The sequence below is a fragment of the Lissotriton vulgaris genome, chromosome 10, assembly GCF_964263255.1.
Source record: "Lissotriton vulgaris chromosome 10, aLisVul1.2, whole genome shotgun sequence".
NCBI lineage: Eukaryota > Metazoa > Chordata > Amphibia > Caudata > Salamandridae > Lissotriton > Lissotriton vulgaris.
Genome location: NC_141698.1, coordinates 1,142,336,933 through 1,142,349,823, shown reverse-complemented (window position 1 = coordinate 1,142,349,823; position 12,891 = coordinate 1,142,336,933). Strand labels below are relative to the sequence as shown.

The window sequence follows — 12,891 nt, the reverse complement described above, 5'->3', positions numbered from 1 at the left end:
CCCTTTTAGCACTGAGAAGCTGGGTGCGGCTGTTGCCCCAACCTCCCAACAACTTGAATGAAAAATCATGTTTAACCCCCAACAATGGCTCCCTGCCCACCACAATCTTAGTCGGTGAGCCTGTGGGTACACAGTGTGTCCACAGTACTCTTTACCACCCCTCTCCCGTCCCCAATCAATCAAACACATTTCAATCTCGCTTCACGCTGTGCAGTTTTTAAGGTCGGGCACCCCCGGGGAGGCACTCTTTGGGTGCCAGCTCAAATCGAGACGCAGTCCTCGGTATGGACACTTAATGTTGGACCTTGGGTGCTCTCCCATGAACATGCTCCCGTCTGGCTGTATCCCCGGTCATCACGTTCAATGGAGACAGATCTGTATGAATGGGGCAAGACGCCACCCAACTTTACATTTTGGACAATGTGTGGCACCCGTATACATTTTGAGTTAGTGATTAGTTGTATATTTTAAATATTGTATAGAAAATGTAACCACTTGGGCTCAAACCAACCGAGTGGTCTAGCTAGGCCAATTCTATACTTCTCAATATGTAGTATTGTGTCTGGCACCTCTGCCCGTTGACCGTCTGCGGCAGATACTATAGTGTACTAGAGAACAATAATACACAAGGCTGAAGAGCTCAAGAGGTAAAGAAGAGAACTCAACAAAGCTTCTAACCAATAACTGGTGTCAGCCCCGTGGTCAAAGAAAAGGGCTCAGAGCCGGGGTCAAGGCAAGACTCATGCAGAGGTTCTCGGTTGTCATCAACATACACCCACTGAGACATGCCGATCCCTCGGTGAATGGACAAACTTCCAAAGACACCAAATGATAGAAAGCCAATGAACAATTTCATCAAGTCAATATGAACCATCGGCACTGCTCCTCCGTGGCCTGGCAGCAGATGGTCTACGGCACTATCAACGGATCCTTCGATGTTATCAGGCTGCGGTGTCACCTACTTCCAAATCTTGATCGGCTCGATACCTCTGGCCAGAAAGCGACTCATTAATAAGTGTTGTGGAACAGAGATTATTAGAAGACCAGCAGAGGCATGTCTCAGGTCCAGGATGGAAGCCTCCGATGGCCATGGTCCACTCGTGGTCACCGTTGTCTGTTCCCTCCGCAGAGCTTGGCCACCAATCTTCAGCTGTTTTCCCACAGGCACAGGTCTTGGGATCCAGGGACCTTTGAAGATTAAGATACAGAAGACAGTTACACTCAGAGATATCCACTTCATTCATGAGCAATAAGCATGAACTTGTATCATTTACGTCCTAAATGTTTCCGCCATGCTACATAGTCCGAGACGTCTAAATGCAGAGCATCAATGAAAGTTCATAGGTGACACAACAGAGCGCGTGCACGATTCCATTAGGAAATACTGGTCAACCTTTTATGACCAAAAAGAGGTAGAAGTGCGTGGAGAAGTGTGGCTCAATGGTTAGAGTGGCAGACCCTGATACAGAGGTCTAGCCCAGACCAGGGTTCAATTCCCCGCCTTGGCGGGTCTTGGGCTCAAAAATTCCACGGACCTGATATTTCTCCCCTCGGTGCCTATTCCAGTCAGTGAGTCCCACTCTGCAACTCTGGGCAATAGCTTGCTTAATCTCCACAACGGCCCCCACAACGCTAAGGATGCCTGGCCTCCACCTTGGGGGTGCCCAGGAGTGGACGCCTCACAGGGAAAGCCAGGATGGGTTCCACAGCGGTATTCGTACAAGCGCCTTGAGACCCTTGCGGGTGAGTAGTGCACTATACAAGTATCAATTTACAATTTACATTTACATGTTTCAATTACTCTGACAATGACAAAGGTGAATCCTACACACAAACTCTGTTTGCCAGGTGATGACATCAGAGGCACCATATCACATACTGCCTTCCCAGGACCAGAGATGAATCCTCTGACCCAGAATGCATCACGAGCACTTTGGGTGGTTTTAAGGTCAACAAGACATCTCTTACTCAGCAAACACACCTGTGAAGTGCAGCAATGTTAAACCTGCCTCTGCAGTATAACCAGGTTAAACGTAAGTGCACCAATGTTACGGCTATCGCTGAAGTAACAGTAAAATTCTAAAGAAATATCTTAAGCAAGTAAATATACAAACAAATTATGAGCACAAAATACAACCATATTGACTGAATAAATCAACCAAACAAACAAAAAACACAACATGACTGATCAAGTGTATTTATAACAAAAATAGAACAATATTTATTTGATGAAAAGTAAACATGGGACATACCACTGAAAGGGTTAGATGTTGCTATGTGTTTCTTCATCAGGAAGCCATCAGGAGAATGTCCGTCTCTGATTACGAGGTTATGTAGATGTAGCCCACTCACTATGGGAGCCGCAAAGGATACACAGACTGAATTCAAGAGATGTAGAAAACAGTGTGATCGATAAAGGGGTCGAAGTCTCAAATTACTGTTGAGCTTTGGCAATAAAATCACAGAATGGAAAGACTGTCGACGTGACTTGCTATAGAATGACACAAAGGCAGCTCTTGGCTTCGACAAAAGGAACTGTTAATCTGGCTTGAGCTAAACGAATCCCAAGATTGAGGTCATCATTAAGGATTCTGTAGTGAGCTGGTCCCACATGTTCAGGAGTCACAAGTAGACACTGTAGACGTGGCCAGGTAGAAGTAGATGACATGAAAACCAATTCCATGTTTCCACATCTACAAAACTTCGTAATCAGAAACAGACATTCTCTAGATGCCTTCCTGAAGAAGGCACACAGTTGGAACACGCGTCGCAACATCGAAGCCTTTTAGAGCTATGAACCATGGCCATCATTCCCTTAACATGGATTATAATGAAGATTAGGCTCAAATCTATTATTCTAGATGTAAATGTCAATTGTAGCTCCTAGATAATACTCACACGGACATCAAGTATGAGTGTGAGCATGTATGTCTGCAGAATATTGCCTTTAGATTATGTATTGATATTTCTAGTACCACACTCCTGTCTTGAGAAATACCCCAAAGTAAGGGATATACTTACCTACTACTCTCCAGGGGTCGAAACGTCGACATCTACCACACTAGCTAGTTTGATCAACAGTCAACAGCGATTCATCACCGTGTCTTTTGTCTGCAACTATGGCTATCTAAATGTCTGGATTTAACGTGATTTACCTGGCTCTAATATGAACCCCTTTCTGAAAAATAACTGATTGTGTGAATCATACATTGTTCTACCCACTTTCTTATCCTCACTTCATTCACTATACCCTCACTCTTCCCTCCTAGGACACTGCTTTGAAAAATTGTGTTAAAAAATGCTATACAATACAGACTGTTCAGTGTGATTAAACAACACTGTTCGTCAAGAATACGACGATTCTGTGTATAATTGTATATAATTTATTAGTTCTTTAGTGCACATTAATTTGCATACTGGGACCATTCTCCTTATGTACTGCTCCATAGCCTGGTCCCAGTGACGACATTTGGGTCTACCCTTCTAGGTAACTAAACGTACCTTTACAGAGGCCTCAGTGACTTGGGCCACCTCCCTCTGGTATTCCAGTTCACTTCTTGTAACTAGAGGGGAGTAGAATAACATACCTGGGGAACTTCAGCGGTTTTAGGTTTGAATTGTACCCATCACCCTCATTCAGCTGAAGAGATTTTTCAGGAAATCTATGTCGTATTACATTGATTAGTAACTGATCTCATCAGACAAGTATTTCTTTATCGACTTCACTTTTACACCCGCTCTTGTTTTGCCTCTAGTCCTGTCCACAGTGCATGCTGGGTCCAGGCTGTGGTCAGGCCCAGCAAACACTGGGACCAGGCTTGAAATCTGCCACCTCCTGTGTTGAGTTTTCCAGGCTCTGTACCCGTGGGAACCAGGATGGGCGTTTTGTAAAAGTATTGGTCCACCTTGCTTTTGTCCTGGCACCGGGGGTGCCTTTAGCCACATCATATGCCACCTCCTGTGATCAGTGTGAACTAGAAAATCTAGAGTCACAGGTTTTGTCCTTGGGGTGGCGAACATACCTCTGGACTTAGGAAGACGCTGTGCTGCTGCTGCCCAAAGAAGAGAAGGTGATGGACTACGCTCGGTAGGGGAGTCCAGCCTTTCTCCAAACAGACGCAGACTCCAGTGTGCCGCTCACTCCCACCAGGAGTGGGAAACTGTAGAGTCTGGAAGGCCTATGAAGCTTCCTTATCATACTGTGTTGCCCCAAAAGCTTGTGTGTGAATGTGACTGCGTGAGTACCAGTAGCCCTCTACTCCATCGAGTCCTCCTAAAAACTGTGAAATGTGTCGCTGCCACCATTAGTGAGGGTCTGGGAGTGATGGTCTATGAGCCTCTGGATTTGTCAACCCCCTGAGAAACGTGCCCATATGCCTCCACCAAACCAGCCTAACAGAGGGACTGCACGTGATCGAAATCTGTGGAGAAGGTCCCACAAGCCTCCACCTTTGTGTGTCCCAGAGAACCCCAGGGCCAACATGGACCACATGATGTGAGGAGCCTCATGTTTCTCCACTCGACACCGCTGCCTTTTTTGGGTTCCCGATCATAGGAAGATGCTGCACACGCAAAAGGTCATGGAATCCCGGCTTCCCACTACTTGCATGGTTGGCTAAGGTATGTATTTTTGTAAAGCGCACCAACGTCCACAAGGGAATCCTGGCGCTGAGCAGGTGTGTGTGCCTAGAAGCCAGGTCTTCAGCTTCTTGCGGAATTCAAGAAGAGAGGAGGAGGCTCGGATCTGGAGAGGTAGGTCGTTCTACTTATTAGTAGAATGACAAGAAATCAACTAAAGCTAAATGGAGAAAAAAAGGAGATCCTTCTTCTAGGGAAACAACGCGATCTTTGGAACCCCTTCCACTGGCCTAACCAAATGTGAAATTTCCCCACCCCAGTTACCCAAGTACGCAATCTGGAAGTCATCATGGATAGCTCCCTCTCCATGAAACAACAGGCCAGCAAAGTTGTCGGCCTATGCCTTACTATCATCAAATGGCTGAGGAAAATCCTTTCGATGCTGCCCACCTCCACACAAAAAAACGTAGTCAATGCCCTCATAACATCGCGGCTTAACCACGGAAACATTCTGTACCTTGGTTCCAACAAAGCTGTAGTTCGGCGGCTGCAGCTTGTCCAAAACTCAGCTGTTAGACTACTGTGCAGAATCCCTAAAAATTCCAGAGTCTCGAGCTACCGTTGTGAGCTCCATTGGCTCAGGGTAGAAAACAGAATTAGATTCAAAGCCCTGAACTATATGTTCAGAATCAAAGCAGGCATTGCACCCAAATACCCTTTAGCTCTTGCCCATCCCTACACTCCCAAGCGTAACCTTCGGTCACAATCGGCTGCCAACTTCTGTGTGCCAAGGTTCAAACTTACAAGAATGGGAGGTAGATCCTCTGCCCACTTAGGACCATCCCTTTGGAACGCGCTTCCTCTTTACATTCGCAAAGAGGAAAACCATGCCAGGTTCAGAAAGAACATCAAGACTTGGCTGTTCGAACAATAATACCTTGAGCAACCTGAAATCCCCTGCTAGCTTTATGCTGTGTCTCGGCGCCGGGAAACCCTTTTTGGGTAGCTGTCGTGCCTTACAAGTTTAAAAAATAAAATAAATAAATAAAATAAAGAGCGCCCGTCCTCCTGCTCTGGTTCTGTTTATGCAAGAGATGCGTGTGAGTAGGAGTCCTGTGAGGTTTAATTGTAATTCCCTGCAAGAAGTCACTTCCACTCAGTTTGTGAACAGCCAAAAGAGGTAAAGATACTCAAAAGTGTAATTTCCATTGTGACTCAGGCCGCCGTTGTGCAGAGTTCTGAGTGCAGCATGTTGCATGACCAGGAAGCCGTGCAGGGTGAATGTGGAGGACATGGAGAGGCTGCAGACATGGCGGATTCCTCTAGCGGGTATCTTTATGCCTCCCTGTGAACGAGAGAACCTGCATACATGTGCTCCTTGCTGCTCTGTCCCAAGGAGCCCTGAATAGTATTCCTTGCGCTGGAGGAATATGCACCTGCCCGCCTCTACCTGCCCCGCACCGCGCTCACCTTTAAGGGTCGCTGGCGTCACCTGCCGATGGCAGCGAGCGACTGGTCAAACACTAATCAAAGAGGAGACTAGTTAAGCTATGTTGATAATAGTTAAATATATAATTAAAAGTATAGTTGCTTCTTCCTACGTTTTTCAGGAATACAGCTCTATTTTTGTGTTATTCTATATTAGCCACCAAACATGCCCCAAAGAGTGAGAGCCCCAGGCTAGAATACCATGTACAGGAGTCAATATGATGAACCCAAGAAATCATGGCTGTTTCACACAATGCCTAGAACCTAGAGCATGCGCTGCAATAAATGTGCATATGGGCAAACATTGATGTCCACGCCCCTAGGACACTTGAGGAGTCCTGTTCTCACCATTTTACTCAAATGTATTGGAGTTAACAAATGCATTAGTTAGCCACAACAATGGCAGCACCTTCAGCATCTACAATCAGCAATGAGGCTATTGCAGCAGCTCCGCTCCTCCAGGGTGAACATCTGGAGGGAACAAAGGGGTGCTCACCGCAGCTCAAGCCGACACCTTACCCAGGCACACAGCGGAGAGCCCCATCTAGGATCAGTAATATTTGCCTCTTTGGATGCAGCTCAGAAGTTTTGGTCGTGCCCCATATGCTAAGCCTGCAGCAGGTTTGCATCCAGAGGTTTCTTCACGACAAATAGATCTCATCCAGCACATTCACCCCTGCTGACCGGTAGGCTCAGAGCAGCTCCCTCAGGCTAAATGACTGATTTCAACTGTTTTTAAAAAGATTTGGTGAATTTGTAACTTTACCCAAAATATTCCAGCACTGGAGTTACAAGAGTATGTACACCTACTCCAAAACGTTGTGGAAATTTGCTCTTTCCAATATATTGCACAAGTGGATTTAGGATAGTACATTTGACCTCCAGTGGTGCTCCATCTGCACTGGTGTCCAAGGGTAGAACCAAAGGCAAGAAGCAGAAATGTGCTTCATGGCCACACATGACAGCCAGGACCACCATCTCTTTTGCTGACATCAAGCTGGTTGTATGACTGTACAATGCATGCCTTTACCACGCAAGGAAAGTATAGATAAGGTAAGCTAGCTATATATTTCTATATATATTAGGGGTGGGCAAAATATTCCGTTCCGCACGCAGAATTACAAGAGTAACGTGGAGTTCCAGCCAAATTCCAAGTTCTCGCGCAGGCTCCAGGATGGTAAGCTGGTGAGCGCAGGTGAGATCCGGCATCCCCTAACTCAATATATGGTTGATCGAGACTGCCCGCATTAGAAACATCTTACTGGATGTCCCCCTATCAATCACGGTCCGAAGACTGCCGCTTGAGCAGCAGCAAAATCAATACTAATAGCCACGCTCTCTGACGACCATGCGGTGCCATTTGCATTGATTTTTCAGGAGTCCTGGACAACAAATCACAGCGTGACCTGCCTATTTCTGCCCATTGGTGGAACTCCACAGACTTCCGCAGAGTCAAATTCTGTGAGTTCTGCCCACCCCCAATATATATATATATATTCACTCAAAAAAACAAAGGTTAAAATAACCATTATAATTCGATAAAACTTTCAATGACAACATAATGTTTTAAACTTATTAAAATACTGAATTTCAGCAGATAAAGTTCTCTCATAACTAGAACGTGTACCCCATGCACAGTTGTGTCATCAATGACATCATTTCAAATGTCACAGTGATATTGTTCAATGATGTTACAGAACGGACCATCAGTGATGTAATATGTGTGGTAATTCACTGTTCCTGGAGAGGTTGTGAGTTAGTTACCCCAGATAGCCATAACTGGTGAATGTTATTTTTTTTTTTTAGTTTAACAAATTATGTTGTCGCTGAAATTTTCACCTAACTCTAACTTTGCCTAAATCCTTGTTTTTTCCAGTAAACTTCTAAAGTTTTTTTTTTAATGTAAAGTAGAATGCTATTACAATTCTAAACTATAATGTAACTTTAACATTTGTGGTTTGCTTTTTTACTATTTTTTTTCAACTAAATTATTTTATTACCATACGTAAAGCCTACCACGCGCTGTACACGGCCAGGTGCTGGATTCAACCCCTTCAAGCAGACAAGTCCTGGCCGTGCACTCCCTTTGGCTTTGTGCGGGGTGGGTTTGGGCACGAGGCCTGCACCCAACCCCCGTAAGGGCATTACCTTCCTGTGACCTTCAACAATGCACAATGTGGAGTTGAGCGCATGGACTGTCTTGCGGCCAGGCTCTGCACCCAACCCCTTACAAACGCCCTACCTATCATCTTTGTCGAAAAACCTAACATATTTTAAATCTAATGTATCGATTTGAAAGTTGCTGTGGGCTACTGCTCTCCCTGCAGCCCCCCACAAATGATTGGTGGTGCTCCTACCCCTCCTAGGGACATCACCACGCTAAAAAAAATTAAAAAGTCAATAGCCTTGGCATGGCTTCATGAGGCGCTCCTTCAAGGAGGTGTGAATAGTAAATGAGAAACTCCTGCCACATTCTAACAAAACAAATATTGTTGTGGGTGTCCCGATGCCTCCTCTGGACACTGACATGTTTAATATTAGTTGGGGGCTGCGTGCGGATCCCCAGGGACACTGCGGCCCCATCCGGAACAGTGTGTGCAGGTGGGAGACTAGACTGCCTATTTTTTTAGTAAGTGGGTGTCCTGCTGCAACACCTCCACTTTTAGTAGGGGGTGCTGAGGGACCCCGAAGGCCCCAGCAGCCACAGCCAGATCCTGTTACAGGAGCTGACCTTTTTCATGGTTTTCCTATGCCCACATTGCAGAGATGGGTGGAGGCATTGGGGCAGAGACCGGAAGGTGTGCATATATATATATGCGTGTGTGTGTGAATATATATATATACACACATATAAGCACACACTTACCTCAAATATACTTTCCTTGCATTGTAAAGACATGCGTGGTAAAGGCATTGTATGATAAGGGCACTGTGTGGTAGACCGCTTTGTAAAGGCTGTTTGCCTATCAGGGCTCCCCAAGACAACGCGTCAATGCCTAACATTCCATGGCACTGATATTACTGAATCATTTCTAGTTTCCAGTACCCAAATGGCAATCGGAGCACTGCTCAGTCTGTCAGAACTGCCTATCTGCATTTTACCCAGGTTGACAGCAAAGTTATTTTCAGTAGTGTAATCATAGTTAGTTTGGGAAAATTCACAAACTTCTGAAGTTTGCATTATGTGAAATTCACACAAAAAAAGTAACTTTTGTGTTTCACAATTTTATGCAACTCACTGATTTTTTGGTTATTAGGTATTAATTTTAGCAGAAAATATCCACTAAAGAAACATTTTTTGCCCAGTCTCCTGCTGAGATCTTGCAAGACTATTTTTGGACGAAGAGCGTGGTTGCGTGAAAAGAGTCATGTGAGAAACTGGCAAACCACGTTTTGTCCTAAAAGGATAATTCCTATGGAATGTCTTGAATTTTTGCAGGATGAAACTAGAGGATTTCACCACCATTTATAATCATGTAGAGGATCCGAGGTAAAATACAGTCCAATGGAGCCGCCCCTACACCAATGAATTCACAGTATGTAGAGGGGAGATGACATAAACTCCCTCCCCCTCAACTTAGGACTACTACGGCAGACCTACCTATCACAATATCCCCGACTCTGATGAGTCTGTAGCTGACAGGGGTTTCCCCTTTTAGCACTGAGAAGCTGGGTGCGGCTGTTGCCCCAACTTCCCAACAACTTGAATGAAAAATCATGTTTAACCCCCAACAATGGCTCCCTGCCCACCACAATCTTAGTCGGTGAGCCTGTGGGTACACAGTGTGTCCACAGTACTCTTTACCACCCCTCTCCCGTCCCCAATCAATCAAACACATTGCAATCCAGCTTCACACTATGCAGTTTTCAAGGTCGGGCACCCCGGGGAGGCACTCTTTGGGTGCCAGCTCAAATCGAGGCGCAGTCCTCGGTATGGACACTAAATGTTGGACCTTGGGTGCTCTCCCAATCAATCAATCAATCAGTGACACTTATTAAGCGCGCTACATACCCGTAGGGTCTCAAGGCGCTGGGGGGAGGGGGGGGTGCCGCTACTGCTCGAACAGCCAGGTCTTCAGCTTCTTCCTGAAGGAGAGGTGGTCTTGGGTCAGGCGCAGGTCGGACGGGAGGGAGTTCCAGGTCTTGGCGGCCAGGTAGGAGAAGGACCTTCCTCCTGTGGTCGCTCTTCGGATGCGGGGGACGGCGGCGAGGGCGTGGTTGGCTGATCGGAGGTGGCGTTTGGGAGCGTAGAAGTTGACTCGGCTGTTGAGGTAGCTCGGGCCTTGGTCGTGTAGGGCTTTGTGTGCGTGGGTGAGGAGGCGGAAGGTGATTCTCTTGTTGACGGGGAGCCAGTGAAGGTCTCTCAGGTGTCCGGAGATGTGGCTGGATCGTGGGATGTCGAGGATTAGTCTGGCTGAGGCGTTTTGGATCCGCTGGAGTCTCTTCTGGAGCTTGACGGTGGTCCCGGCGTAGAGGGCGTTGCCGTAGTCCAGTCGGCTGGTGACGAGGGCCTGGGTGACGGTCTTCCTGGTCTCTGTGGGGATCCACCAGAAGATCTTCCGTAGCATGCGTAGGATGTTGAAGCACGCCGAGGAGACGCTGTTGACTTGCCTGGTCATGGCGAGGGAGGAGTCCAGGATGAAGCCCAGGTTTCGTGCGTGGTCTGTCGGTTTGGGTGCGGTGCCCAGGGTGGGAGGCCACCAGGAGTCGTCCCAGGCGGAGGGTGAGGAGCCCAGGATGAGGACCTCCGTCTTGTCCGAGTTCAGTTTCAGGCGGCTGGTCGTCATCCACTCGGCTACCTCTCTCATCCCTTCGTGCAGGTTGGCTCTGGCGGCGTCGGGGTCGTTGGTCAGGGAGAGGATCAGCTGGGTGTCGTCGGCGTAGGAGATTATGCTGAGGTGGTGTTTGCGTACGATGGCCGCGAGGGGGCTCATGTAGACGTTGAAGAGGGTGGGGCTCAGTGATGATCCTTGGGGGACGCCGCAGATGACTTTGGAGGCCTCTGACTTGTACGGTGGTAGGCGGACTCTCTGTGTTCTTCCGTCGAGGAAGGAGATGATCCATTCCAGCGCCTTGTCCTGGATTCCGATGTTGCTGAGGCGCCGTACTAGAGTGCGGTGGCAGACCGTGTCGAATGCCGCGGAGAGGTCTAGGAGGATGAGGGCCGCTGTTTCTCCATTGTCCATCAGGGCTCGGATGTCATCGGTGGCGGCGATGAGGGCGGTCTCGGTGCTGTGTTTGGCTCGGAATCCGGACTGTGAAGGGTCGAGGGATCCGTTCGTCTCGAGGAAGGCGGCCATCTGCTTGTTGACGGTCTTCTCGATGACTTTGGCTGGAAACGGGAGAAGCGAGATGGGGCGGTAGTTCTTGAGGTCGGTGGGGTCCGCTGTTGGTTTCTTGAGGAGAGCGCTGAGCTCGGCGTGTTTCCAGCCTTCAGGGAAGATGGCGGTGTCGAAGGAGGTGTTGATGATGTCTCGCAGGTGGGGTGCGATGACAGCGTCGGCTTTGTTGAAGACGTGGTGAGGGCAGGGGTCGGTCGGTGATCCGGAGTGGATGGAGTTCATCGTGCGGATGGTGTCTTCGGTGCTGATCGGGGTCCAGGCGTGGAGGGTGGTGGTGGGGGGGGGTGGCTGGTCGGTCGTGGTGTGCGTTGGTTGGTTGTTGAAACTGCTGTGTATGTCCGCGATCTTGTTGTGGAAGTATGAGGCGAGGGAGTTGCAGAGGTCTTGCGATGGGGTGATGTCGTTGTTTCCTGCGCTGGGGTTGGAAAGCTCTTTCACGATGTTGAAGAGTTCCTTGCAGTTGTGTGCGTTGTTGTCCAGCCGGTCCTTGAATGCTGTTTTCTTGGCGGCGCGGATCAGCTGGTGGTGTTTCCGGGTGGCAAGTTTGTAGGAGGACCTGTTGTTCGTTGTCGGTTCCCTTTTCCAGACTTTCTCGAGGGCTCGGCAGTTCTTCTTGGAGCTCTTGAGTTCGTCGGTGAACCAAGGGGCCTTCTTGCTGCCGGGTCTGCTAGGCGGGGTCCTCAGTGGGGCGAGTTCGTCCGCGCAGTTGCTGATCCACTTCGTGAGGTAGTCGGCGGCCTGGCTGGGGTTCGCTGAGCTGGCAGGAGGGTGTTGGCTCAGGGAGGTGGCGAGTTGGTCTGCTGTGATCTTGTTCCAGCTTCTGCGGGCGGCCTGTTGCTGGTGTTGGTGGGTCGTCGTTCTCTTGAAGGTGAAGTGGATGCAGCTGTGGTCCGTCCATTGGGAGAAGTGTGGCTCAGGGGTTAGAGGCGGCAGACCCGGAAGCTGAGATCGGCCCTGGACCAGGGTTCAATTCCCCGCCTCGGCGGGTCTTGGGCTCAAAAATTCCACGGACTCGATAATTCTCGCTCCGGTGCCTTCTCGACTCACGGGTTCACGCTCTGCGACTCTGGGCAATAGCTTGCTTAATCTCCACAACGGCCCCTCGCGGCGGGATGCCTGGCTTTCACCTTGTGGATACCCTGCCGGGGTTATCTCACAGGGGAATACCAGGACGGGTTCCCTAAGCAAGCGCCGGGAAACCCTTTGTGGGTAGCTGTGCGCTATATAAGCTCAAATACATTTACATTTACATTTACATTGAAGCTCTGTGGCGTGGCTGAAGTCGATGTCTGTGCTGGATGAGAAGACGGCGTCGAGTGTGTGTCCGGCGAGGTGGGTGGGGGTGGACACCAGTTGCTTGAGTCCCAGGTTGGCGAGGTTGTCGAGCAGGGTGCTGGTGTGGTGGTCGTTGTTGTTCTCCAGATGGAAATTGAGGTCTCCCAGGAGGATGTAGTCAGCGGAGGGGAGGGCCTGCGGGCTGACG

General features: G+C 48.6%; 1 protein-coding gene across 1 annotated transcript in view; it reads right to left on the bottom strand.

Annotated features, from left to right (window-relative positions):
* Window positions 1-297: 297 nt before the first annotated feature.
* Window positions 298-12,891, bottom strand: part of LOC147689481 (uncharacterized) — a 98,483-nt gene continuing 85,889 nt past the window's right edge. Inside the window, exon 5 of the mRNA XM_086942251.1 lies at window positions 298-1,188. Within this exon, the coding sequence (XP_086798377.1) occupies window positions 942-1,188 (247 nt within the window). The 3' untranslated portion in view covers window positions 298-941. The remainder of the gene's footprint in view (window positions 1,189-12,891) is intronic.